Source organism: Coenobita brevimanus, chromosome 22 (assembly GCF_032717465.1).
Source record: "Coenobita brevimanus isolate Jiangsu-jjx chromosome 22, ASM3271746v2, whole genome shotgun sequence".
In the NCBI taxonomy this organism is placed as follows: Eukaryota; Metazoa; Arthropoda; class Malacostraca; order Decapoda; family Coenobitidae; genus Coenobita; species Coenobita brevimanus.
In genome coordinates, this window is record NC_136975.1 from 43341304 (window position 1) to 43366634 (window position 25331).

Sequence of the window (25331 nt, forward strand, 5' to 3'; positions counted from 1 at the left end):
TTATTTATTTATTTTGAATATTTGAGAGTTTCAATCATGGCTTCCACTTACATGAGTGAGAACCTGCATCATCATAAACAGCAAAACAGTAGAGGAGATGGGGAAGAGGAAGGAAATAAGGCAACAGCATTGGAACAGTGAGTACACAAATAAAAGTACTTTGTAGGCATCTTTGGAGGTTTGATATGACAAGTTTTCTGAATTTCTGAATATATATATATTGCTTCCTCCTGTAATGCGAGTAATGGAGACTGGCCACAAGCCGCGGTATACTTTTCCGCATTGTATGTTCTATATGTTTCCATTATGAAGGGCTAACCTAGACTGGACATTTTCTAAAGCCACCCTTTTCACCGTAAATCCCAGCCAAACCCTCCAAGAAACACCCTACCAACATTCACTCTGGTACTCATACACAGGAAGTTATTAAAAATACATAAGAAAGGTTCCTAGACACTAATAATAAAAGTTTAGGCCACTAACCTGACTCACTCTGCTGGCCACATTCGCTGTCCCCGGCACCCCCAAACCCCATTCTTTGCAGGCACTGCTGAGATATTGTTGGCTGGTCCCCTTCATCATCGGAGTCAAACCTTTCAAAGTCCAAGGAGGAAATGATGGACATAACCTCTTTGTCAGGTTCAGCACTGCCTTCCAGGATTAAATCGTCGCCAGAGAATGGTTGTTGTGAAGTTTCCTGACGAACTCGTAAAAAGTCTAAGATCATCTTCTGTTACCGAGCATTCAATCTCTCCCTAAACATCTCGGTGTACTGCCTCATGTCATTGGCCACTAATGCAGCAGTTTGCTCAGCTTGGTTCTTATCTGTGTCCTGGATGGTGATGATGATGGTGAGTCTCTCATACAATTCCACAGTTTCTCTCAGCATGCTTGTTGTTATCCCTCCCGATGGCCTTTCCTGTGGCTCTCATTGTTCTTCACTCTCTTCCTGTAGCTGGTCCAACAGTTTCTCGGTGTCCAGGGTGGGGTCTGGGGCAAGAAGTTCCTGCATGTCAGCAGCATTCCAGACTTTAACAATGGTGTCCACTCCGTTTTTGATGCTGAACAACTTCCAAAAGTTGATGACAGACTGTGTTTCCCTAGGGTGCTGTGCGGTGGTGGCGAAGGCAATGGCACCGGGTGGCGGTAGTGAGCCATGGTTCGTGCCAGGGGTGAGTGACTCAAGTCGTGGTGAATCTGGTGAAGTTGCCAGCTTGTCCAAATCTTCGACAGTGTCGGTGGCAGCTTGAAGCACAGCAAAGGTCTTCGAGGCATAGGTAGCCTTGAGCACTGCAATCAATTCTTGGTCAAGTGGCTGGAGGAGTGAGGTTGTGTTTGGAGGCATGAAGGCAACCATGATGTTGGGTGCCCATCATCAAGGAGTGGTGAGTGACCTGGTGCATTATCTAAGAGAAGCAGGATTTTAAATGCCAAGATGTACTGCTTGCAGAAATCTTCTGTTTCTTTGGTGAAGCACTTGTCAATCCATTTGAGACAGACAGCATCCAACATCCACCCTTTCTTGTTCTACATCAAGTGCATGCAGAGAGGTTTCCTCCTAGCCATTCAGATCTTAATATCAGACATTAGAGATTCAAGCTCAGCCTTGGTATCATCAATATCTGACATCTTAACACAGAGCTGAGTGTCGTCAGAATAAAAATGATATGACACATCATGAGCATCAAGTAAAGACGATAAACTACTTGTCTAGATAGTAAATAGAATTGGACCCAAAACTGATCCATGAGGGACTCCGAACAGAAGGAGAGCAGAATCAGAGCTGGAGTATTCAACAACCACTCTTTGAGATCTGTCCAACAGATGCGATTTATGGAGCAAAGGAGCATTATTACAAATGCCATAAAAATACAGATCATCCAAATATTATTTTGTGATTTGCTGTATCAAAAGCTGCAGACAGATCCAACAGAACTAGGAGAGAGGACATCCCACTACAGGTGTTTGCCACTAAGTCACTATGAATCCTCGTTAGTGCGGTTTCAGTTGAATGGTATTTCCTGTATGCTGATTGAACAACAGGAACAACTCTGTTATGTTCCAGCAGTGGTAAGATTTGATCAAGTATGGCCCACTCAATAATCTTGGATAAGAAAGACAGGTTAGAGAAGGACAATAATTTGTCATGCTCTCAACATCAAGGCCAGGTTTCTTGATTAGGGGCCTAGGGAAAGCACGTTTCTCAGACTTCACAAAATTACTTTGGAAGCATCTGTTTATTATGTTGTAGATAAATTCTGCAGCATTCTCATATGCATCAGGTAGTTGTAACATGTTACACAGATCGAGTGGGAAAAATGTTTTGTTAAGTTCTCTGATGTAACATTTGACTTTGTTTATATCCTGCTGATGAAATGTTGAAAGCAAATGACCCCCAGTGCACCGTGATTGGAAGTCAACTGAGTACACTTCACTAAAAAAAATTTTGTCTAAACCATTTCTTATGCGAAATATCTTAGTTGTAAAAAAAGAAGAAAAATCAGTAGCCAACTGGGCATCAGTTACAGAAGTTGGTTTAACAATTACATTTCTCCAGCCAACCAAATTGTTCACGACAGCAGACATTTTTTTTTTTTTTTTTTCTTATCACCACCATATGAATCAAATTTGTTTTGATAATACCAAGCCTTCTGGGCTTTTACAGTGTGACCAACTGCTCTTCTCGCAAAAACATAACGCAAACGAGTCAATTTGGTCCGCTGCAAGCGCCACTGACGTTATGCCTTTCTACGTTGTCTACACAAAGAATTGATGGATGGACCATACCATGGAGAATTGTCATGTACAATGATTGTTTTCACAACCTCAGGACAATAATGATAAAAAACTGACCTAAGTTCATTGTTATATATATCAACCAATTCATCAGAAGAAAGATTTGAAGAATCAATGTACAGTAGTTTAAACGCTGATCAATTTCAAGACACATTAAATGGCAGTCACCGTTCCTGTAATTTCTGAACCTGATGACCTTTTTATAGGAAGGGGATTTTAGGATATCAAAACTAAGAGTGACCAGAGCATGATCAGAGATGAGAGGGTCAACTGAGTTAACCTCCTCATCAGATACATGCCTGTAACCAACAGAGGATGAGATCAAGTAAAGGACATGTCCTGAGACATGAGTTGGATCACTCACATGACTGAAAAAATTATTCTGGGTGATCAACTCAAGGAATTTTTAAGAAAATGGTTTTGACTCCAGACTGTCAACCCAATACCTGAAATCACCGCAAACAAGATATTCTCCAGATTTAGGAGAAAACACTTCAAGAAACTGCCCAAACTCCTCCGTAAAACCTCGATCTGTGCCCGGATGACCTGGTCGATAGACAAATGCAATTCAAATGGTATTCTAATAAAAATTTATTAATACTTCCATAAATTCAAATGAAAATGAGGTCAGGTCTGAGTCAATGAAAGAAATGCTTGCAAGCAGTGCTGAGTAGATGAGCACTACACCTCCTCCCGGACAGTCAGCAGCAGGCCTGGGAATACTTAGAATGTGTCTTTGGCAAAGCACTACGAATAATATTAATATCAGATTCATACATCCAGATTTCAGTCAAGCACAAAATGTCAAGTTCATGCTGATTTAGAGTTTCATTAATATAGTCTATCTAATTATGGATGGAACAAATATTTAAATGACCCATCCTTAACTGGTTCTAGAGGGATGTAATTCAGTTTTTTGAATGGTCAAAATTAGTGTTTTCAATCTATCTCTTCCTGCAAGAAATCATAATTGGACAGTCTGAACTTGAAGCTAAATGGGCGGCCAACTGTGAATCAGAATCAGCTCCCTGATGTCTTAAGGAAGAGAGGTTGATGCATTTGGGAGAATTTCTGTCACTACAATCCTTAGATTTATGGGCTCCAATGCAAGAAACACATTTATGTTCATCATTTTTTCTAGAACACCTCTCAATTGTATGACCGAAGCCCTGACACTGATGACACTACGTAACCCAGAATCTGTCAAAAGTGTGGAATCTCGTAAGATCCACACAGATATGGCTGCCCTGTTCTACAATGGAGGATCTCACCTCAGGCAACATATTCAAGACAGCAATGTCAGTGTCATTTCTTGTTCTTTTGAAGAGATGGTTGACAGTACAACCTCGATCAACGAGCATCTTAATTTTATTGTTTTTTCTCAAAATGTTTTAGATGCCGTCAGAGTTGCCCAAGGAGGAGGAAAGACCCGTCATGGTAATTTTGGGCTGCATTTTCTTTGGTTCTGATATGCAAAAAGTGCCATCAGAGCCAAAATGACCACTCAGGACCCCAGCTGCTTCACCTCTGGCCTCAGCTGACGGAAACTTCATCACTAGCCCACCAGCCTTGGTCTTAAGGCAGCTATCAACCAGTACCGAGTCAAGTACTCCTCTGATGTCTTCTGGTCCCATCTGACTTGTCAGAGCGTCAGCACTGCTCATTGGTCTTACGATCAGTACCTGTTGACTACGAATGGCTTTTTTTCTGGTCGTGAGCACTGATCTTGATCATGCCTCCAGGCAGATCCTTCCCTTCCCCCATGAGAGACCAACGAACAGCATCTGCAAATGACTTGGCATGGTCTTGGGTGACAGTCATGGATGATGAGACCTTGGTCTCCAGTGTCTCCAGCCTGTTTGAAACATCTTTGACAGACTGAAAGATCGGCCCAATAACTTCATTTTCTAGCTCCTTCTTAGTAACACTACTTCCTCCACCAGCCAAGACTTCATCCGCTGCTGCAACACATTGGCTACACAGCCAGCAAAAGCCCAGCTGGTGGCTCTTCTTCATAAACGGATAAACATTACCATCCATTTTTTCACATGCCAGATGAACCCACTCGCTGCAATAGGCACACCAGTGCTTGTGATGAGTAAAAAGTGTTATAAAAATTTTTCAAACATTTTTCTACTTATTCTCGCTCTAATTTTACTACTGTAGCCGCTCTTTAGCTTTTGAAAATTGATTTCCATAGACAAAACACTAACGAGTATAGTGGTGTATGGGAAAATTATGTAGCACAAAAAACTGCAGATCTACAGGTATTAAAACATCCTTATATCGCATGATGAATGTTATTATGAGATCTTAGTAGCTCCATGGGCAGACGGTAAGTGATAGCCTACAGCCCAGCCAGCCATACGATAACTTAGGCGCCGGGGAAAGGGGGCATGGCTTACTGAGATATTCAGATTGGAAAGCCTATAGTAATGAGGTCCTCAGAAGAAGAAGAAAAAAAAAAAGTGTGGGCAAATCAATTTTATCTGGTTCTCTTTTTGAGGTATGTTGCAGTCGGAGCTGTGTCATCTACTGAGGCAAGTCACAGTCTATGGGTTACAAGAATACAGTAAACCCTCGATTATCCGTCGTAGCAGAACCGAAGTCATGTCCGGGTAATGGCTTCATCCAGATAATGGACTTCTCCCCTGGTCCCCATTAGTACATAACCTAACTTTGAAACCCAGTATAAAGGGCCATGTCAAGACTCTGTTCAGCACTTGTTCCTGTTGTTTAACACTACTCTACCTGGTCATGCAGACCTATAAACCACAGCCCAGCAATTACCATGGTCAAGCAGACCCATCAACCACCAACAGGCAATCACCAGTGCAGGACTATACCTGCAGCGATATGAAAACATGTAAAAACGGTTACACAAGAAAAATACAGTGGGCATACAAAACATAACGGTAAAATGGAATAAATTCATGGTAAAATAGAATAAAATCATGGTACAGTACAGTAAGCTTGAATAAAATTAACATCAACACTCACAATTTGACCATCCCACATCAATCTTACCCAGGACCTCCCACTTCTGAAGAGTCAGAACTACCCTCTTTCTTTTTCCTGGTAGAGGGGCCATCATCACACACCCTAGGAAGAGGCATGCAAGGAATAGCAAGGCCTGAAGCAGGTAGGGAACAACCACAAAAACCACCACGTGAACCGCCATAACAACTGTCTGAGGGGAGCTATTTACAACACTGTCGCCGGGCAGGAACTGGGAATGACCAAGGGGGTCTCTAGCAGATGCTGGATGAACTAACCAGCTACTCATGGCAGCACCACTAGGCTATTCCCTCCTGGCAGGGTGCAAAAATGTTTGTGCTGCCGTAATTTCCACCTAGACACATGCTTTTTGTCCGGATGTTATGAAAAAATGTACGACTAATGGTTTTGAACACCCAGATCACAGTGTCCAGGTTATGGATTGTCTCGGTAATGGCCGTCTACATAATCGAGAGATTATTGTAGTAACATCAGCAAATGACAACATAGTTTAGAAACCCTACCCTGTCACTACAGGCACTCCAGCATGTGATGCCCTAACCCGTACTAAATTAATAACACCGTCCATTTACACAGGGTACCCTGCTGAACGCTTATGGAGATGACATATCCCTGTTTCAATCCAACATCCATATCAAAGAACTCACTCATTTTCCACATCCAGTGCCATACATATGCCCTCATACAGTACATTCTTCACTGCATCCAGCAAGTTCCCATCTACTCCAAACTTCCATCCATCATCCAATCTTACGTTGCCCCATGAGGAGCGTAGGAGCCTGGGGCTAGGCAGTTGGTCCTGACATTTAAGATGAGAGTGACCAGCCTCACTCATCCCTGAGTGGCATTACATGAGCAATAAACCCCAATCACCCCTTGGATATAAACCTTCACCAGTTCAATCCAATTGGAGCTCAATAATTACCCACTAAACCACCAGGCGCCAAAATTTGGTTATATGGTTACCACCCAGGGTAATAAATGGTTTCCTGCAGCACCTCATATTCCTTGATTAACTACTCTGTCATATACTTTCTCTTGATCCATAAGTACAGCAATTTCTTTCTCTTCTCTAAATGATTTTCTATTTATACCCCCTTGTTTCTTTCCAACCAGTTCCTCGATTCTACCTGTCAACAATTATCCTGCTATGCATCTCTCCTATTACACTGAGGAAACACTAGACACAACGAACAAATTGGGTCCATACCTTTGTGGTCGGGGCCATCTGTGGTGACATACATGTTGTGTGGGAGGAACCTGAGCGTGGCCTCAGAGATGTGCACCTGTCCTGGCCGCCCTGTTGACTCCATTTGATTGGCCAGAGTTACATCATTAGACCACACATCAAACTTGAAGCGCTTTGTGCCCACAATACCACAGAGAACCTGATATCAAATAAAATACACACTCCTTTCAGTCCACTAATTTTTTTTTCTTTTCATTTTAAACAGTCCACCACCAGATAATTTCATTTAACCTAGAAAGGATCTCCAGATGTGACAAAGGTAATAATGGGTGTATCGCACTCCTTCATCTGAAAAGTTATCCCAATCTAAATCAGGAGACTGCAAGATCAGGTAACAGGAACAGACAATCCCATTTTATCCCCACTGACATGTAGGGGTCTAAGATCAGGCTTGTGTAGTACACTAACAGTAGATAATCAACATACTTCTTTTGACAGCACTACATTATAGAAAAACCTCCATTCATCTCTTAAGAATCAATTCAATAGTAAGTCCTAACTGACTGAGGCAGGTAGAAATAAAATTAGATTATGTAAGGTACTTCTAACTCTCTTGCTAATTCAAATCCTTCTTTACTCACCAGAACATCAGGCTGGGAGTCACCTTCTTTCTCAGCAACCATCATTTTACACCTAACTACATTACTTTCAAGACATGAAGATCACAGACATCAACTAACCTCTGCAACAATCTGCAAGTTCCTGTTTGCTATTAGTAAGAAGCACAGCATCATCTGCATACATCAGATATGATATACTCCATCCTTCACCATTCACTAACATCCTCATCTCTTTCTCCATCACCCCAGATTTTACCTCTCTTGTGGCCCCATCCAAATAAATATTGGACAGTCATGAAGATATCACACAACCCCGTCTTATTCCAACACCAATGTTAAACTTAACCCACTCAGACAACTACCATACTCTGGAAAAATTAATGCTTAAAATATCACAGCTTAACCCCTTAACAACTAACTTCACTGATCAATGATCTCAGTTCTACATCATGCAGCAACTATCTTCAAGGACTGATGACTAACACTGATCGATTTCCAATTTTTTGCATCTCACTGGGGACTTCCAGTATAGGTAATTTTTTTGCATTGTTAAGGGATTAAGTACTGTAAGTACCAATATTATTACCAGCAAAGTGAAGATTTCCCTTACAGGCTACATACATAATAATCCACTACAAATGTCATTTCCAGTATGGCTGTATAAATAAGTGGATGGCTTTTGTCTTGACGGTGGAGCTAAAAATACAGACTGCTTGGGTGATGAGTGAATGTACAGCATCTGTGGTCCATTTCACATTCATTGGGAACCCTACTGATGTTTCTTTTGTTTCTATGCTTTCCTATTTCTGGACCCTACACACCACATTCTTTGTGCAGAACATGTCATGGTAAAGGTGAAGACATCGAGATGTATGCTTAAGACTATTGCAGTATTAGAGAGGTATGCCTTCATGCAGAGACACTAATGCTGATGTGATTATACAGATGTCCCTCAGCTCCCTACTCATCCTCCTTTTTGGGGGACGGCACACTGCAATAGAAGGGCAACCTCAATCTACGGTACACAAGGTTCATATCCTAATGATCCTGAGGCCACAACAAGTCAAACCACTATATCTTTAGGAAAGAATCATTCTGTTCACTGTTGCATTAAAATGGGGGCACAAGCCTGTCTTGTGAATGTTTATACATATTTCCTACACATAACTAATTACTGTACTGTATATACTATTCAATCAAATACACAAATTCACACACCTTGCCTGTATGTATGCCAACCCTCATATTGACATCCTCATTGGTATCTGTATCAAATTCCTGTATAGCATGTATCATAGCCAAGCCCATGTTAACGCAGCACTGGGCATGGTCTGCACGTGGCTCAGGACAGCCGGACACACTGTAGTAGCAGTCACCCAGCGTGCTGATCTTCTCACAACCACATCGCGCACACAGCACATCAAATCTCCCAAACAGATCATTAAGCAGGCCCACTAGCTGCTCTGCTGTCTACAACAAATCAGTAAAAACAATTACAGTACATTAGATGATTGTTGCTATGAAAATTCATTAAATTTCTCTGCATTAGATAATTGTTACTATGAAAATTCATTAAATTTCTCTGCAATTAACTCAATTTCCAAGTGAAGAGGCAATGTGCTAATCCCAATAATCCCTGCCAAACCAATTCTTTGTACAAGAACCTACCTCCCAAGTCACTATTTTATAACCAATGTAAACTGTACCTCATGTAAGACTTGCAGCTTGACCTGTGCAGACCTCCACTGTGCCTCATATAAAGTCTGCAGCTCGGCAAGGGTTAACAAAATTTTATTAACACAAGCTGAAGTTACATACCACCCATTCACCAAAACAAAATGAAGACATCATGAAAAAAGCTGGTGAATAATCACAAACCCTAGAGCTCTACACAGGTGTATGAGGTCTGTCCAAAAAGTCTATCTATCTATCTATAGCCCGACGCCCTAATCCCGCAAAGGGTGGCCGCAGACAAAACGCCTCCAAGTCACTCTGTCACCCACCATTTGACTACCCTCCCCCCAACTCACCCCCCCCTCCCTCATATACCTCTCAACTCCATCCCTCCACCTCATCCTCGGTCTACATCTCCCTCTCCCTCCCTCCACCTCACCTACATACACCCTCTTAGTCAGTCTTTCATTCTCCATTCTCTCCACATGTCCAAACCACCTCAGTGTATTTCTCCTAATCTTTTCAACCACATCCACATCTACCCAACAACGTTCCTTCACTTCTTCATTCGTCAACCTGTCCCTCCACGTCACTCCACATGCTCCTCTCAAGTAACTCATTTCCACTGCTCTCACTCTTGACTTGTTCCCCTCTTGCAAGGTCCACGCCTCGCTTCCATACGTCAGGGTAGGGATCACAATACCATCATGCAGTGACTTCTTAACTTCCACTCACCTCCCTATTTCTCATCACTGCTTTCAGTATACCAACAACCTTTCTTCCCTGCTGTACCCTTTCACGTACTTCATCCCCCAAAGTTCCAACCTTACTCATCACACTACCCAAGTACTTGAATGCACTCACATTTTCCATATCCTCACCATCCAATCTCACTGCACTCTCTGTGACTTCATTCCTCTCAAACACCATAACTTTACTTTTGTTTACATTAACTTTCAGCTTCCTCCTCCTACACACTGTCCCAAATTCATTCACCAAACCTTGCAACTCCCATTCATCTTCACTCAACAATACTGTATCATCAGCAAACAGCAACACCGGAAGCTTCCAAATCTCACCCTCATTCATTAGGGCCATCCCCACATCCACTGCCCTACCTTGCACCTCCTTTACAACCCCATCCATATATATATTAAACAGCCATGGAGACATCACACACCCCTGTTTCAGTTCCACATTGAGATCAAAGAACTCACTCAGCTCACCATCCACTCGCACCGTAGCCCTAGCTCCCTCGTACATACTCTTCACAGCACTCAACAATTTCCCCTCCACTCCATATATTCTCAATACCTTCCACATACCTTGCCTATCTATTCTGTCATAAGCCTTCTCCAAGTCCATGAAGGCAGCATACACTTTCCTTCCCTTCTCTAGATACTTCTCCACTAAACATCTTAGAACAAACATCTGATCTACACACCCTTTTCCCTTCCTAAATCCCCCTAGTTCTTCTCCAACTAGCTCCTCTGTCATATGCCTAACCCTATCAATGAGTATTCTACCATATATTTTACCAGTCACACTAAGAAGGCAAATACCCCTATGGTTACCACATACTTCTCTCTCCCTTTTTCCTTTGTACAGAGGAACAATTATACCTGATTTCCAGTCCTCTGGATCCCTTCCCTCTTCCCAAGCCAATCTACACAACTTCCATATCCACTCCACAACAATCTCACCCCCATACCTAAGCATTTCACCACACACTCCATCAATTCCTGGGGCTTTTCCCAGCTTAATCTTCTTCATCGCTTCCAAAAAGTATCTGACCAAATTTTAATAGCTAACCTGTTGAGCTACAACACTGACACCCCCCTCAAAGTAGGCCCCTTCTGACTCGGCACATGTAGCTCAGTGTTCTTTCCACTGCCTGAAACATATTTTCAAATTTGGTTTTCGGTGTCTCCTGCACGTGCTTCATCGCACTTGTCATGATCTCTTCTCTCATCTAAAACTGGGAAGCCTTCTGCAAAGTTTTTAGCTTGGAGAATAATTAAAAGTCACACAGGGCTATGTCTGGTGAGTAGGGAGCCTGCTGGACCTGCAGGATGTTGTGCTTGGCCAAAAATTCCTGAATCAGATGAGAAGAATGGGCAGAGGTGTTGTCATGGTGCAGTTTACAACCTGTTGCTTTCTAAAGGTCTCGTCTCTTCCGCCGAACTGCGCCACAAAGATGAAAGATCCCATCAAACGGCGCCACAAAGACGACAGATTCCGTCACAGTGCACCACAAAGATGACAGATTCTGCTGAACTGTGCCAAAGACAACAGCTAATGCTGAGGTAGTAACATCTGTTGACACTCTGACCTGGTGTGTATACGTAATGCACAACAACAGGGTAGTAACAAAAAACAAAACAAAAAAAGTCAACATGTGACTGCATTTCACCCTGTTGCAGACCTGTTGTGCTTTTTTTTAGCTGAGCCAACCCTGCATGCTTCCACTGGGACGACTGTGCTTTGGTTTCTGGGTCGTACCCGTACACCTAAGTCTCATCTCCAGTGATAACAGTCTTCAGAAAGTCTGAATCTCTATTTGCACATGCCAACATGTCTTGAGCAACATTCATCCAACAGATCATGACAAATGCAATGAAGCACCTGCAGGCAATCCCAAAAACCTACTTTGAAAAATGTTTCAGGCTTTGAAAAGACCGCTGAGCTACGTGTGTCAAGTCAGAAAGGGCCCTACTTTGTGGAGGATAAGTGCCCTAGCTCAACAGGTTAGCTATTTATTTTTTTAAAGAGCCTAAGGTCGGGTACTTTCTGAACAGGCCTCGTACACAGAAACTATTCACCAAAAGTGAGTGAGAGAACACAACTGATAAATTTTTAACTATAACAATCATGGCAGTCCAGGCTAACCGGTAGTTATACCTTGTTGGAGCTCATGCGTGTGAAGCCCACAATATCAGCAAAAAGGATGCTAACATTGTCCATCCCATGCATGTTGAAAGGCCGGAAGATGGTGGTGAGGTCGCTTGCATGTGATGGCCGTGGTGATGACAGTTGCTTGAAATAAACAATAAATTTGACATGAGTTTCAGAACAACTTCACCTACTTACCAACATACCGATATACCTATGGAGTGCCAGATGTCTGACAGCACTGGCGATACAGTGCTATCTCACAGTTCTCTGTATGGAAGTGGAATCCTAATTAATGTCATTCCATAACAGTAAGCTAAGAAAACATCCTTAGCAAGTATGACAGGATGGTGCACCTCAAAAAGAAGCTTGGTTCAAATATTTTAGCTGAAGTTGTATTCTGGCTCAATTATACCCATTTTATTATCAGAAAGAAGTAAAGTAAGTTAATGTCATATTTACGATGCAGTGAGTTAAAAAAGAAGGAGTGTGTATTGCTGAGAGTAGCAGATGGAAAGAGAATATAAGAGAGTATGGATCAGTTGGCTCAAGGACTGTGTGGGTAAGATCGAAAGCTGGACTACAAATGTAGGCGACTGAGTGCATGTATGCGACAACGCAAGATCATGCAAGGAGAGTGAGAGGAAAGATCTGGACAACTGTGGATGAGTGCATGGAAAAGTTTGAAAGGAATGAGAAAGTATTTTTGATTGGAGATATGAATGGAATAGTAGGGAATGTGAAGATGGATGGTGTAGTTGGTGATTGGGGTGTGCCAGCAGAGATGGATGAGAATGGCAGTGCTTTAGTGGACATTTGTGCCGGGAGGGGGCTGGTGATAGCAAATACCCTCTTCAGGCACAAAATGATCAATAGGTATATGTGGCGAGTGATGAGAAGAGTGGGTGGTGAACTGAATGAATGGAAGGCAATGCTTGATTAAGTGTGTGTGGATGAAAGGATGAGAAGATGTGTAATGGATGCAAGAGTATATAGTGGTTGGAGTGGACTGTCAGACCACCACTTGGTGCTGGTCAGAATCAAAGTCCAAAGGAAATGGAGAAATAGAAGAAGGGAAGGACAGAAGAAACTACTTCAAACAAGGAGGGTGGAAAAGTTGCAAGAGGATGGAAAAAAGCGAGAATATAAGAGGGATGTGGAGGAGTGATTGGGTAAATATAGATTGAAGCAGATGGGGGACCTGGAATGTGTGTGCAAGATATTCAGAGAAGAAATCTGTGCAGCATGTGAGGTGGTGTGTGGGGTGAAGAGAAGATTAAAGGGGGTGCAGGGAACAGCATGGTGGAATGAAGAGGTGAGAGAGGCTGTAGCACAAAAGATGAAAGCATATAGTGAGTGGATGAGAAACAGGGGCGTGGAAGAAGTGGAGAGACGAAGGAGTTATATGTAGAAAGGAAGAGAGAGGTGAAAAGATTAGTAAGAGAGAGTAAGAAGAGACTGGCTGAGGAATCTGGAAGGAACTTGAATGTAAAGTTGAGGGAATGTAAGAAAAAGTTCTGGAAAGAGGTAAACAGAGCTAGATGGGGTGCCAAAGAAGTTAGTTTGGAAATGAAAGATAAAAATGGTAGATTACTAGTGGTGGAGGGAGAAAAGTGAGCAGTTGGAGAGAACACTTTAAGGAATTGTTGAACATAAAGAATGTATATAAGTGGCTGGGAAATGGCTGGGAGAAGGAGGGATGTGAGAATAGAGGAAGAAAGCAGTAGGATGGAAGTTGTGGAAGAAACGAAGAAAGTTAACATGGGGAAAGCAACAGGAATTGATGGAGTGTGTGGTGAAATGCTGAAGCATGGGGGGGGGGGATAGTAGTAGAATGAATGTAGAAGATATGCGGATTGGCCTGAGAGGAAAGTAGAGTCCCGGAGGATTGGAAGTCAGGTATAATTATTCCCCTGTACAAAGGAAAAGGGGAAAAGAAGTGTGTGGTAATTACAGGGGCATTTGTCTTCTTAGTGTAACAGGAAAAGTATATGGTAGGATACTTAATGACAGAGTTAGAGAAATAAAAGAGGAATTAGTTGGAGAAGAACAAGGAAGTTTTAGGCAGGGAAGAGGTTGTGTAGGTCAGATATTCATTCTTAGATCATTAGTGGAAAAGTTTCTAAACAAGGGAAAGAAGTTGTATGCGGCCTTCATGGATTTGGAGAAAGCATATGGCAGGGTAGATAGAAAAGGATTGTGGAAAGTATGAAAAAGTATGAAGAATATATGGAGTACATGGGAAGTTGCTGAAGGCCATGAAGATTATGTATGAGGGTGCCAAGGCTGCAGTGCGTGTGGATAGTGACCTGAGTGAATTTTTCTATCTGAAGGTTGGATTGAAACAAGGATGTGTCATGTCTCCTCAGCAGTTCAATCTGTATGTGGATGGGGTTATAAAAGAGATATAAGGTAGGTCAGTGGATGTTGGAATGGCCCTAGTGAGAGAGGGCAGTGTTTGGAAACTCCCTGTACCATTGCTTGCAGATCATACTGTGTTGTTAAGTGAAGTCGAAGGGGAGCTGCAAGGCTTGCTGGATGAGTTTGGGAGAGTTTGTAAGAAACAGAATTTAAAGGTGTATGTAAGGAAGAGTAAAGTTATGGTCTTTGAGAGAAGTGAAGTTAGAGAATGTACAGTGAGGTTGGATGAGGAGAAATGGAAAATGTAAGTGCGTTTAAGTACTTGGGTAGTACGATGAGTAGGGATGGAAGTTTAAATGGTGTGTTTGAAAGGGTACAACAGGGAAGAAAGGTTGCTGGTTCCTTGAAAGCAGTAATAAGAGACTGGGAAGTGAGCATGGAAATGAAAAAGCTACTACATGACAGTATTATGATACCAACTCTAACACATGGAAGTGAAGCTTGGACCTTGTTTGAGGGATAGAAGTCAAGAGTGAGAGCAGTGGAAATCAGTTATTTGAAAGGAGCATGTGGAGTCACATGGAGAGACAGACATGAGGAAGTGAAGGAGCACTGTGGTGTGGATGTGGATGTGAGGTGGTTTGGTCATGTGGAGAGGACGGAGTGAGAGACTGACAAGGAAAGTGCATATGAGTAAGGTGGAAGGGGGGGAGAGGGAGGGGGAGGCCAAGGATGAGATGGAGGGATGGAGTGGAGAGGTATACTAGAGAGGGGGTGTGTGAGCTGGAAGCGGAGCAATGAAAAGGCGGAGGACAGGACGATATGGAGACGATTTGTTTGTGGCCATCCCTTACGAGATTAAGGCGTCTGGCAATATACAGACAGACAGAGTTCATTTGCACTCATGTATTGTATCATTTTGTGTCATTTATAAAGCTCCAACATGCTTCCATGTGCCAGCTTTGGTCACCTAATGCCAGCTCTCCATGCTGCCTGATCTCTAGCAGCCTCTCTATTCAGTCTCTTTTCCCTGGGATCACACTTCAGTCAGACCCCTACTTATGAAGGATTGACACGAAGAATCAGCGGATACAAAAAAAAAAAAAAAGTGTGTGTGTGTGTGTGTGTGTGTGTGTGTGTGTGTTTACCTAATTGTGATATACAGGAAATGAGCTATGCTCATGGGGTCCCGTCTCTGTCTCTCAATAAGTCAAATTTTGTTTTAAACTCATTTAAGCTTTCAGACTGGATGATCTCTGTGTCCAGGTTATTCCACAGGTCTATGCATCTATAAAGAAAACTATATTTCTTGATATCCTTCAAGCAGCTTGGCTTCTTCAGTTTCAGTCCACGTCCTCTTGTTACTCACCTATCCCATACAGACATCTGCCAATTTTATCTACTCCTATCGTGGTCCTGAACACTGCAATCATGTCACCCCTCTTTCTCCTTTCCTCTAAGGAAGGCAAATCCAGCTTTTCCAGCCTCTCTCTATACAACTGATCTGCCAGAGTGGGGACCATCTTGGTTGCTGTTCTTTGTGTTCTCTCAATCTTGTTTATATCTTTCTTTTTTTGTGGGGACCACAATACTGCTGTATATTCTAACATGGGGCGGATCATGGCCACTATCAATTTTTTCCTCATCTCCTCATCCATGTAATGAAATGTTATTCTTATGTTAGTCGAGAGTTTATATGTCTCTCTAATTTCTTGTTAATGTTTGTCAGGTAACAAACTATCCTGGATCAGCACTCCCAAATCTTTCTCTTCTCTTGCTTCTGTGATTGGTTCATATAATTCAGTGATGTCCTCAGTGATGTCATATAATTCAGTGATGTCCTCTTGGTACTTTTATCCATTTCCAATATTTTACATTTCTTTGCATTGAAATTTATTTCCCACATCCAGCTCCAATCATGTATCCTATCCAGATCCTCCTGCAGCATTTTACAGTCCTCCTCAGCCTCTACCTTCCTCAAGATCTTTGCATCATCAGCAAATGGACTTGCATAACTGTTCACTCCATCTATCATATCATTTACACAAATCAGGAACACTATTGGCACCAACACCGAGCCCTGTGGGACTCCACTTGTTACTTCCCTCCATCCAGACATCCTATCCTTTATTACTGTCCTCATCTGTCTGTCTCTCAAAAAGTTTCTCATCCATTCCAGGAAGTTTCCCTTCAGTCCTCCTATATATTCTAGTTTCCACATTAGTCTCTTATGGGGTACCTTATTGAAGGCCTTCTCCAAATCTAAATACACACAGTCCACCCAACCATCTCTTTCCCGTAGCATGTCAATCGCTCTTGAGTAAAAGATCAACAAGTTAGAATGACCTTCCACTTCCGAATGCAAACTGACTTTCAGCCAAAATATTCATCTCTTCCAGGTATTTTATCCATCTCTCTTTCAGGATTCTCTCACACAATTTTGCAACCATGCTGGTTAGGGACAATGGTCTATAATTTAGGGGTTCTTCCTTGTTTCCTCCCTTATAAATTGGTACCACATTTGCCCTCTTCCATTCTTGAGGCACTTTCCCCTCTTCCAGAGAACACACAATTAAACTGTGAATCTTATCCGCCAGTTGTTCTCTGCATTCCTTCAGTACCCAATTAGAGATTCCATCTGGTCCTGGGGCTTTTCTTACATCTTGAATTTCCAGTAATTTAAACACTTTCTGTACTTCCACTTTTATATCTTTTATCACTACATTTCTTGTCCCTCCCTCCCCTTCCACAAACTCCCTTTCAATAGTGAAAATCGATTGGAAACATTTATTCATTATTTCAGCTTGCATTGCTGCATCTTTACAGACCTCTCCATCTACTTTCAGTTTAGTGTTTCCTTCCTTTTGTTTCAATTTGCCACTGACAAATCTATAAAACAGTTTGGGTTCATCCTTACATTTGTTTATTATACCTTTTTCAAAGTTCCTTTCTTCCTCTCTGTGTATTCTTGTATATTCATTTCTAGTTCTTTTATATTCTTCCTTTGTTCTATTACCTCTCTTTCTCCAGTTGTTCTACACCATGTCCCTGTCTTTCTTTGCTATCATACACCTTCTATCAAATCACTCCATTTTTGTATTTTCTTTGCCCCTCACTCTTGGCACATATTTTTCCACTCCCAAATTACAGAGGTCTAGAAAGATATCCCACTTCCTCTGTATCTATCTTGTTTCTCTGAATTCTCTCCAAACTGCATTTTCAAAAATTTTTCTCAATCCTGTAAAGTTTGCTTTCCCAAAGTCCTATCTTCCCTGCCTATAAAGCTCGTCTCTCGGCACCACGTTCCCTATTATCATCTGGAACTCCAATGACCACATGATCATTTTTTCCTATAGGACACAGATATTTCAAAGAATCAATTACGTCGGGTTCTTTGGTTAGCAGTAAATCTAACCTTGCTGGTGTGTCATCACCTTAGAATCGTGTTCCTTCTTTGACCCACTGCATCATCACATTATTCATTGTTATATTTAACAATATAGTGCCCCACGAATCTTCACTGCCTCCTGAGTCCCTTTCCTCCCAGTTCACCTCTTTACAATTAAAGTCACACATTAAAATTATATTGTTGCTTTTCTAAATCACTTTCTGTAGATAACTAGCCATATCTGACAACATTTCCTGGTATTAATCGTCATTCCATGCTCGTCTTAGGGGGAACATACACTACTGCCATATCTCGCTTGCCATTCTCTCCAGTTTCTAATTTCATATTTATCGCTTCAGCCCTACCCTCTCCCATTTCCACAGTTTCTACATTTATGTTGTTCTTCACTGCTATCATCACTCCTCCTCCTATTTTTTCTTTTCTGTCTCTTCTCCACAGTTTGTATTTATCATCTCCCATAAGGACATCAATACCCTCTCTTAACCTGGTTTTTACAAAGCACGTAACTTCAGGTTTGTATACCCCCAGGAAATCATTGATTACTAACCTTGCCGATATTAAACCATCGACATTAGTATATGCCACTTTCAAACTTTTTTTGTTGTTTTTTATACCCTCTTCTCTCCTTCTCTCCATCAGTACCACTTCCTCAATTTCTGATCCATAACTCTCCAATAAAACACTGTCTTCTCTTCCTTCGTTCTCTGTTCGCTTTCTGCCTTTGCCTCCTTTACTAACTCCTTTATTTTAGCTCTTTCTTCCTCATTTACATCTCTCCTTATTCAAACTTTTTTTAACCCTTCTTTGTCTGATAAATTCCATGTTCTATTGATGAGTTCTTTACCATTACCTGGGACTTTTTTTAAACTTCACCTTCAATGGCCTCGCCCCTCCTTTCTTGTACTTTCCTACCCTAAACACTTCTTCAATCTCTTCTTGAGCTTTGTTGTTACTCTCCATAACTACTGATGTTATTTCTTTGACCTTACTCAGTTCTTCTCTCTCTAATTCTGATCTTACTGTCATACGTTTTTCTGTTACTCCTGAATTTATTACACATTTTTTCTTATCTGCTACATCCCTGACTAAAGATTCTCTACTTCTCAGCACCCTATCCACTTCCTTCTCCATCTTTTTCTTGCTCTGTTTTTCTATAATCTCTTTCAAGTTTATGTTTCCTTCCTCCTGAATTTTCTTTCACTACTTATGTTGCTCCTTGATTTCCTTAATGTGCTCATCTTGCATCATAGAATTGGATTCATACTCATCTAGTTTATTTTTCATCCAGTATACTTTTCATCCTGTCCCTTCCTTCTTCTAACCTTTTATTCTTCCTCTTGAGCTATTTTATTTCATTTGAGGCAGATTCATTACTCACTTTTAATTCTGTGACTTCTCTTTCTTGTTCATCACTGCGTGTGCAAACTTTTTCCAGTTTATTCTGTAGAACTTTGATCTCTCTTTCCTGCTCTAAGGTCCATTCCTGCAACTCTCTAAATCCTGCCCATACTTTTTTTAACTCCTGGACATTCCTCTCTGCTGTTTTCTCTACTCCTGCTACTCTTGTTTGGTTCAGCTTAGTACTTCCAATTCCTATATCATCTTCGGAGAAGCCCACAAATTCCCCCTCACCAGCTGTAAACAAAGCACTGTCCCTCTCTGCCATGATGCAATCATATGGAAACTCTATTTCCACTGTATCTTGTACTCTTTATGACTGAGACCTGCATTTTTTTAACTATTGTCCGACGGGACCACCACTCACACACTCATTCACATAATCACAATAGGCTGGTCTCCTTTTCGCCCCTGATTCAGCGATTATTTCCCCAAGATCCAGGAAGAGTTCTGTCTCTGTCAGTGACGTGTGTGTGTGCGGGGGTGGGGTCGGGGGGGGGTCAGTCATAGCAAGGAAGGATGGGGCCAGGTGAAGACACTGACAAGGTGAGGTGAGGTGGTAATTGCAGTTCAGCGAAAGGTAAGGAATAAGTGGAAGAGTGGAGACAACAATGGGCTTTAATCTGGGTGAGAGAGAGAGAGAGAGAGAGAGAGAGGGAGAGAGAGGATAGCACAGAAGTAGGTATGGAGTAGAAAGGCAATGGGGTAGAGGGAAAAAACTTTGTAACCTCAGTAATTATCGGATTAGGGAGGGAGGGTGGGAGGGGGGTTGGGGGAGAGAGAGAGAGAGAGAGAGAGAGAGAGAGGATAGCACAGAAATAAGTATGGAGTAGAAAGGTGATGGGGTAGAGGGAAAGAACTTTGTGACCTCAGTAATTATGGGATTAAGGAGTGAGGGAGGGGAGAGAGAGAGAGAGAGGGGGGGGGGAAAGCACAGAAATAGGTATGGAGTATGAAGGAGATGTTGTAGAGGGAAAGAACTTTGTCTATCTATCTATCTATCTATTGCCAGATGCCTCAATCCCATTTGGGGTGGCCACAAACAAATCGCCTCCACGTCGCCCTGTCCCCCGCCATTTCACTGCCCTGCTCCCAACTCACACCCCCCTCTCTCATATACCTCTCCACCCCATCCCTCCATCTCATCCTCGGCCTCCTCCTCCCTCTTCCCCCCTCCACCTCACTCACATACACTCTCTTTGTCAGTCTCTCACCCTCCATCCTCTTCACATGGCCAAACCACCTCAGTGTGTTTCTCATAACGCTTCCTATCACATCCACATCCACACCACAACGCTCCTTTATATCCTCATTCGTCAGCCTGTCTCTCCATGTGACTCCACAGGCTTCTCTTAAATAACTCATTTCCACTGCTCTCACTCTCGACTTGTGCCTTTCCAACAATGTCCAAGCTTCACTTCCATACGTTAGAGTTGGTATCACAATACTGTCATGTAGTAACTTTTTCACTTCCATGCTCACTTCCCTGTTTCTTATCACTGCTTTCAAAGAACCAGCAACCTTTCTTCCATGCTGTACCCTTACAAGCACTTCACCCTCCAAACCTCCATCCTTACTCATCACACTACCCAAGTACTTAAACATACTCACATTTTCCAATTCCTCACCATCCAACCTCGCTGTACATTCACTGACTTCACCTCTCTCAAAGACCATCACTTTACTCTTCCCTACATTCACCTTTAGATTCTGTTTCTTACACACTCTCCCAAACTCATCCACCAAGCCTTGCAGCTCTCCTTCGTCTTCACTCAACAACACAGTATCATCTGCAAACAACAGTACAGGGAGTTTCCAAACACTACCCTCTCTCACCAGGGCCACTCCAACATCCACTACCCTACCTTGTACGACTTTTATTACCCATCCATGCACAGATTGAACAACCATGGAGACATGACACATCCCTGTTTCAACCCAACCTTCAAAGAGAAAAATTCACTTAGTTCACCATCCACACACACAGCAGCCTTAGCACCATCATACATACTCTTCACAGCATTCAACAACTTCCCATCTACTCCATATATTCTTAATACTTTCCGCAATCCTTGTCTATCCACTCTGTCATATGCTTTCTCCAAATCCATGAAAGCCGCATACAACTTCTTTCCCTTCTCTAGAAACTTTTCCACTAAAGATCTAAGAATGAATATCTGAAGAACTTTGTCCTTAGTAATTATGGGATTAGTGTTGGGTTGGAGAGAGAGAGAGAGAGAGGGGGGGGGGAACAGCACAGAAGTAGGTATTGAGTATGAAGGAGATGGGGTAGAGGGAAAGAACTTTGTCCTTAGTAATTATGGGATTAGTGTTGGGTTGGAGAGAGAGAGAGAGAGAGAGAGAGAGAGAGAATGGACTTATGGAAAAAACAACTTACGAATGACCTTTAAGAACCAATTATTTTCATAAGTTAGGGACTGCCTGTATATGACCTCATCCCAGGTCTTTCTTGGTCTGCCTCTCACAACCCTACCCTCCAAGTTCACACCTCTCATCATCTGCTTCTGTCTGTCATCCCCTATACTCTCAGCATTCCCAAATCATGTCAATCTATCCCTTATCACAACACCAATACATTCAAGTCTCATCCTTCCCCTCAACTCTTCAATCACAATCCTTGTCCCCTCAGGCCTCACACTCAAGGATGCATTACACATCCATCAAATCATTGTCATTTCTGTATGTTTAAGTCTATGAATCTCCTCTTCTGTTACTGCCCAGGTCTTACTACCTTACAGCATTAAAGTTACCCCTAACACATGCTGCATAGAAGGATCCCTTAGTACATCTCTTTAATGTTCATTCTGATTCCTAGTCACCCTCCCCCATTATTATTTTTAATTCTGATTCCTACTCACCCTCCCCTACTGCACTGTTATTTTTCAAGTAATATGTATGGCATTGCAATGGTATCCAAACTTTCCCTAATGATTTTCAGGGAAAGGTGGCATTATCACTTTGTTCTGTTTAATTTTCAACGGCTGCAACAAGCTTGCATGCATCAGCCTTGGTCACCCAGTGGTAGCTCTCCATGCTGCTTGATCTCTGGCAGTTTCCCTATTCAGTCCCTTATCCCCGAGGTCACACTCACTGACCTCATCCCAAGTCTTTCTCGGTCTACCTCTCACAACCCTACCCCTAACATTAACACGTCTCATTTTCTGCACTTATCATCCCCCATCCTCTCCAAATACCATAAATCACCTCAATCGATCTCTCCTCATCACAACACCAATACATTCCAGTCCCATCCTATCTCTTAACTCTTCTAACATAAACCTAGCTTCCCCAGGCCTCATACTTGGGGATGCACTGCACATACCTAATTATTGTTATTTCTGCACCTCTGAACCCGCGAATATCCTCTCTCTTACTGCCCAGGTGCCACTACCATACAGCACTACACTCCTAATGCATGCTGGATACAAAGACCCCTTAGCATGGAGGGAGACCCCTCTCAATGTCAGAAGAGGCAACAGTTTCCTGACCTTCTTGCAACCACTCCTCACTCTTGCCACAGAGCCCCACCCCCAGCACATAACATGTCTCCTAGATAACAAAACTCTTCCACACACTCAAGAGACTCGCCGGCAAGATCAATCCTTTCACGCCTGACGATCTCCACACATTCTCCAAGACAACCGCACACATGAAATCAGCATTGTTTCGCAGTCTACCACTGATACCACTACATCTCTTACACACCCATTTATCTCAATCACTGCACAAGATGGAATTACTTCCCATGCCCTCGTGGCAAATGGCACAGTACTGCCACCAGCCCTAGATACCATCACTTTTGTTTTATCTGCATTTGCCCATATGTCCCATACCATCTCTCCACTTCCTAAGTCCTTCCTCCGCCTCCGTCTCATTCTCTGCAATCAACACCAGATCATCGGCATACATCTCCTACGGGTGTCCATTTCTGAAGTCACATGAGAGAACTTCAATACCATGCTCAAGGCTGACCCCTGATGCACACCAACATTCACACAAAAATTATCACTCAAATCTCCATTCACCCTTACCTGGGTGCGAGCACCCACAAACATAGCCATAACCACCATAACCAGCCACTCTTCGATCCCAAGCTTTCTCATTGCCCACTTCACCACCTCTCTACGGACTCTGTCAAAGGCGTTCTCCAAATCAATAAAGACTAAATATATATCCCTTTTCTTTCCTATATATTTTTCCTGACTCTGTTAAACAATGAATATAGCATCAGTGGTCCCTCTGCCTGGCATAAACCCAAACTGCATCTATCAAATATTCAATATTTCTCTAATCATAGCTTCTAGAACACTGCACTACCTTTGTTATCAAGTCCAAAAGCTTCATGCCTCTAAAATTTCCTCTTTCCACGGCATCACCCTTCACCTTGTACACATTTACAATTACACTCTTCACCCAATCATCTGGGATATCACACTCATATATAATCATATTTATCAAATCAGTGACTAACCCCACTCCCAATTCTCCAGAGGCTTTCAACATTTCAGCAATCAACCCAGACACACCTGCTGCCTTCCCCACCTGCATCCTGCCTAATGCTCTGCTCATATAGAAATGTCAAAGGCCATGGGCCAAACAATGGATCTGCTGGCTCCAAACCTTCCCTGTCCCAATCAAACTCCTCATTCAATAACCGGTTGTAATGCTCTCTCCAGGTGTCTTTAATATCCCCACTGTTCATCACTACCTTTCCTTCATCATTCTTCACACACTGCTCACCTATGATATCCCTGTTCTCCCTCTTCATATGATTTGTCACCTTAAAAATCATATTCTTTCTTTCCACACTATTTAGGTTCTCAAATAAAATTCTCTAAGATTTGGACTTTGCCCTGTAAACCTCTTTTCTAGTCCTACACCTGGTAGCCAAGTATTCCTCTTTGTTACCACCCTTTTTCCATTCCCAGAGAAGCCTTCTTTTCTTCTTCACTGCAGCTTCTACACCCTCATCCCACCACCAAGTTACTTTAGGTCTTGGGGGGGGGAGGTCCTTTGTCCATCCACACACTGAATCAGTAACTCTCAGGAAGTTCTTCTTGACAGCTCTGTACTGTTCATTAACACTTCTGTCAACAGTTCCCTGTTCAGCCATCACTCTACTCATCTCGCTATAGAAGGCATTCCACACTGCTTGGTTTTTCATTTCCACATTTTCCTCCTAGGTGCATACTGTAGGTCCTCTTTTTCATCACCTTCTCCATAAGCACCATGTCACATATCATTAATTTTTGTTGCTGGACACACTCCTCATTCCCTGCATTAACATCCCTCACTAACCTCCTATCAGCCCTCCTGACCAGGAAATAGTCTATCTGGCGGTAACTTTCCCCAGACTCGTAAATAATCAACCTACTCTCTCTTTTCCTAAAATGTGTTACACTCAATCATGTTCACTGCCTCCTCAAACTCAAGTATCCTTTCTCCTTCCTCATTTTTTGTACCATATGCACATCCCCCATGTACTCCTTCATATCCTTGAACTGCTTCACCTACATGACATTTAGGTCCCCTCTAAAAACTACAATAATAATAATCCGAAATATATATTATGGATATTAAGGTTCTCTCTTCCTTTCCCTTTGCTAGAAGGTAATGTTTAAAGTATCAGTAGAATGAAAATATTCGCAGGGGCAAAATATAGTGCAGTATAAGTCATAAGTAAAGTCTAATTTACCTTCTTCAGTATCGCTCCATCCTCTCGGTAGCAGTACGAGTCATCATTTTCATCAGCCATTGTCTCTTTCATCAACCAGTCAGCCACTTTAGGAGGCATCACAGAGTGGATCATCTTTTCCTTCAAGGCCTTTTCCAGTTCTAGCTGTCGCTGCACCAGCAGAGACTGACCAATACTCATGAAAGTGCCACGCATTCGTACCTGAAGCATACAAAGTACACATGAAACTCAGAATGTACTTAATTAATATTACCATCA

The 25331-nt window shown here is 42.3% G+C and overlaps 1 protein-coding gene across 1 annotated transcript in view; it reads right to left on the reverse strand.

Annotated features, from left to right (window-relative positions):
• Positions 1-4485: 4485 nt before the first annotated feature.
• Positions 4486-25331, reverse strand: part of LOC145392489 (adenylate cyclase type 9-like) — a 56985-nt gene continuing 36139 nt past the window's right edge. The window contains exons 5-9 of the mRNA XM_080266882.1: positions 25074-25274; positions 12199-12333; positions 8863-9093; positions 7025-7202; positions 4486-4757 (exon numbers count right to left, since the gene is read on the reverse strand). Of these exons, the coding sequence (XP_080123008.1) occupies positions 4486-4757; positions 7025-7202; positions 8863-9093; positions 12199-12333; positions 25074-25274 (1017 nt within the window). The remainder of the gene's footprint in view (positions 4758-7024; positions 7203-8862; positions 9094-12198; positions 12334-25073; positions 25275-25331) is intronic.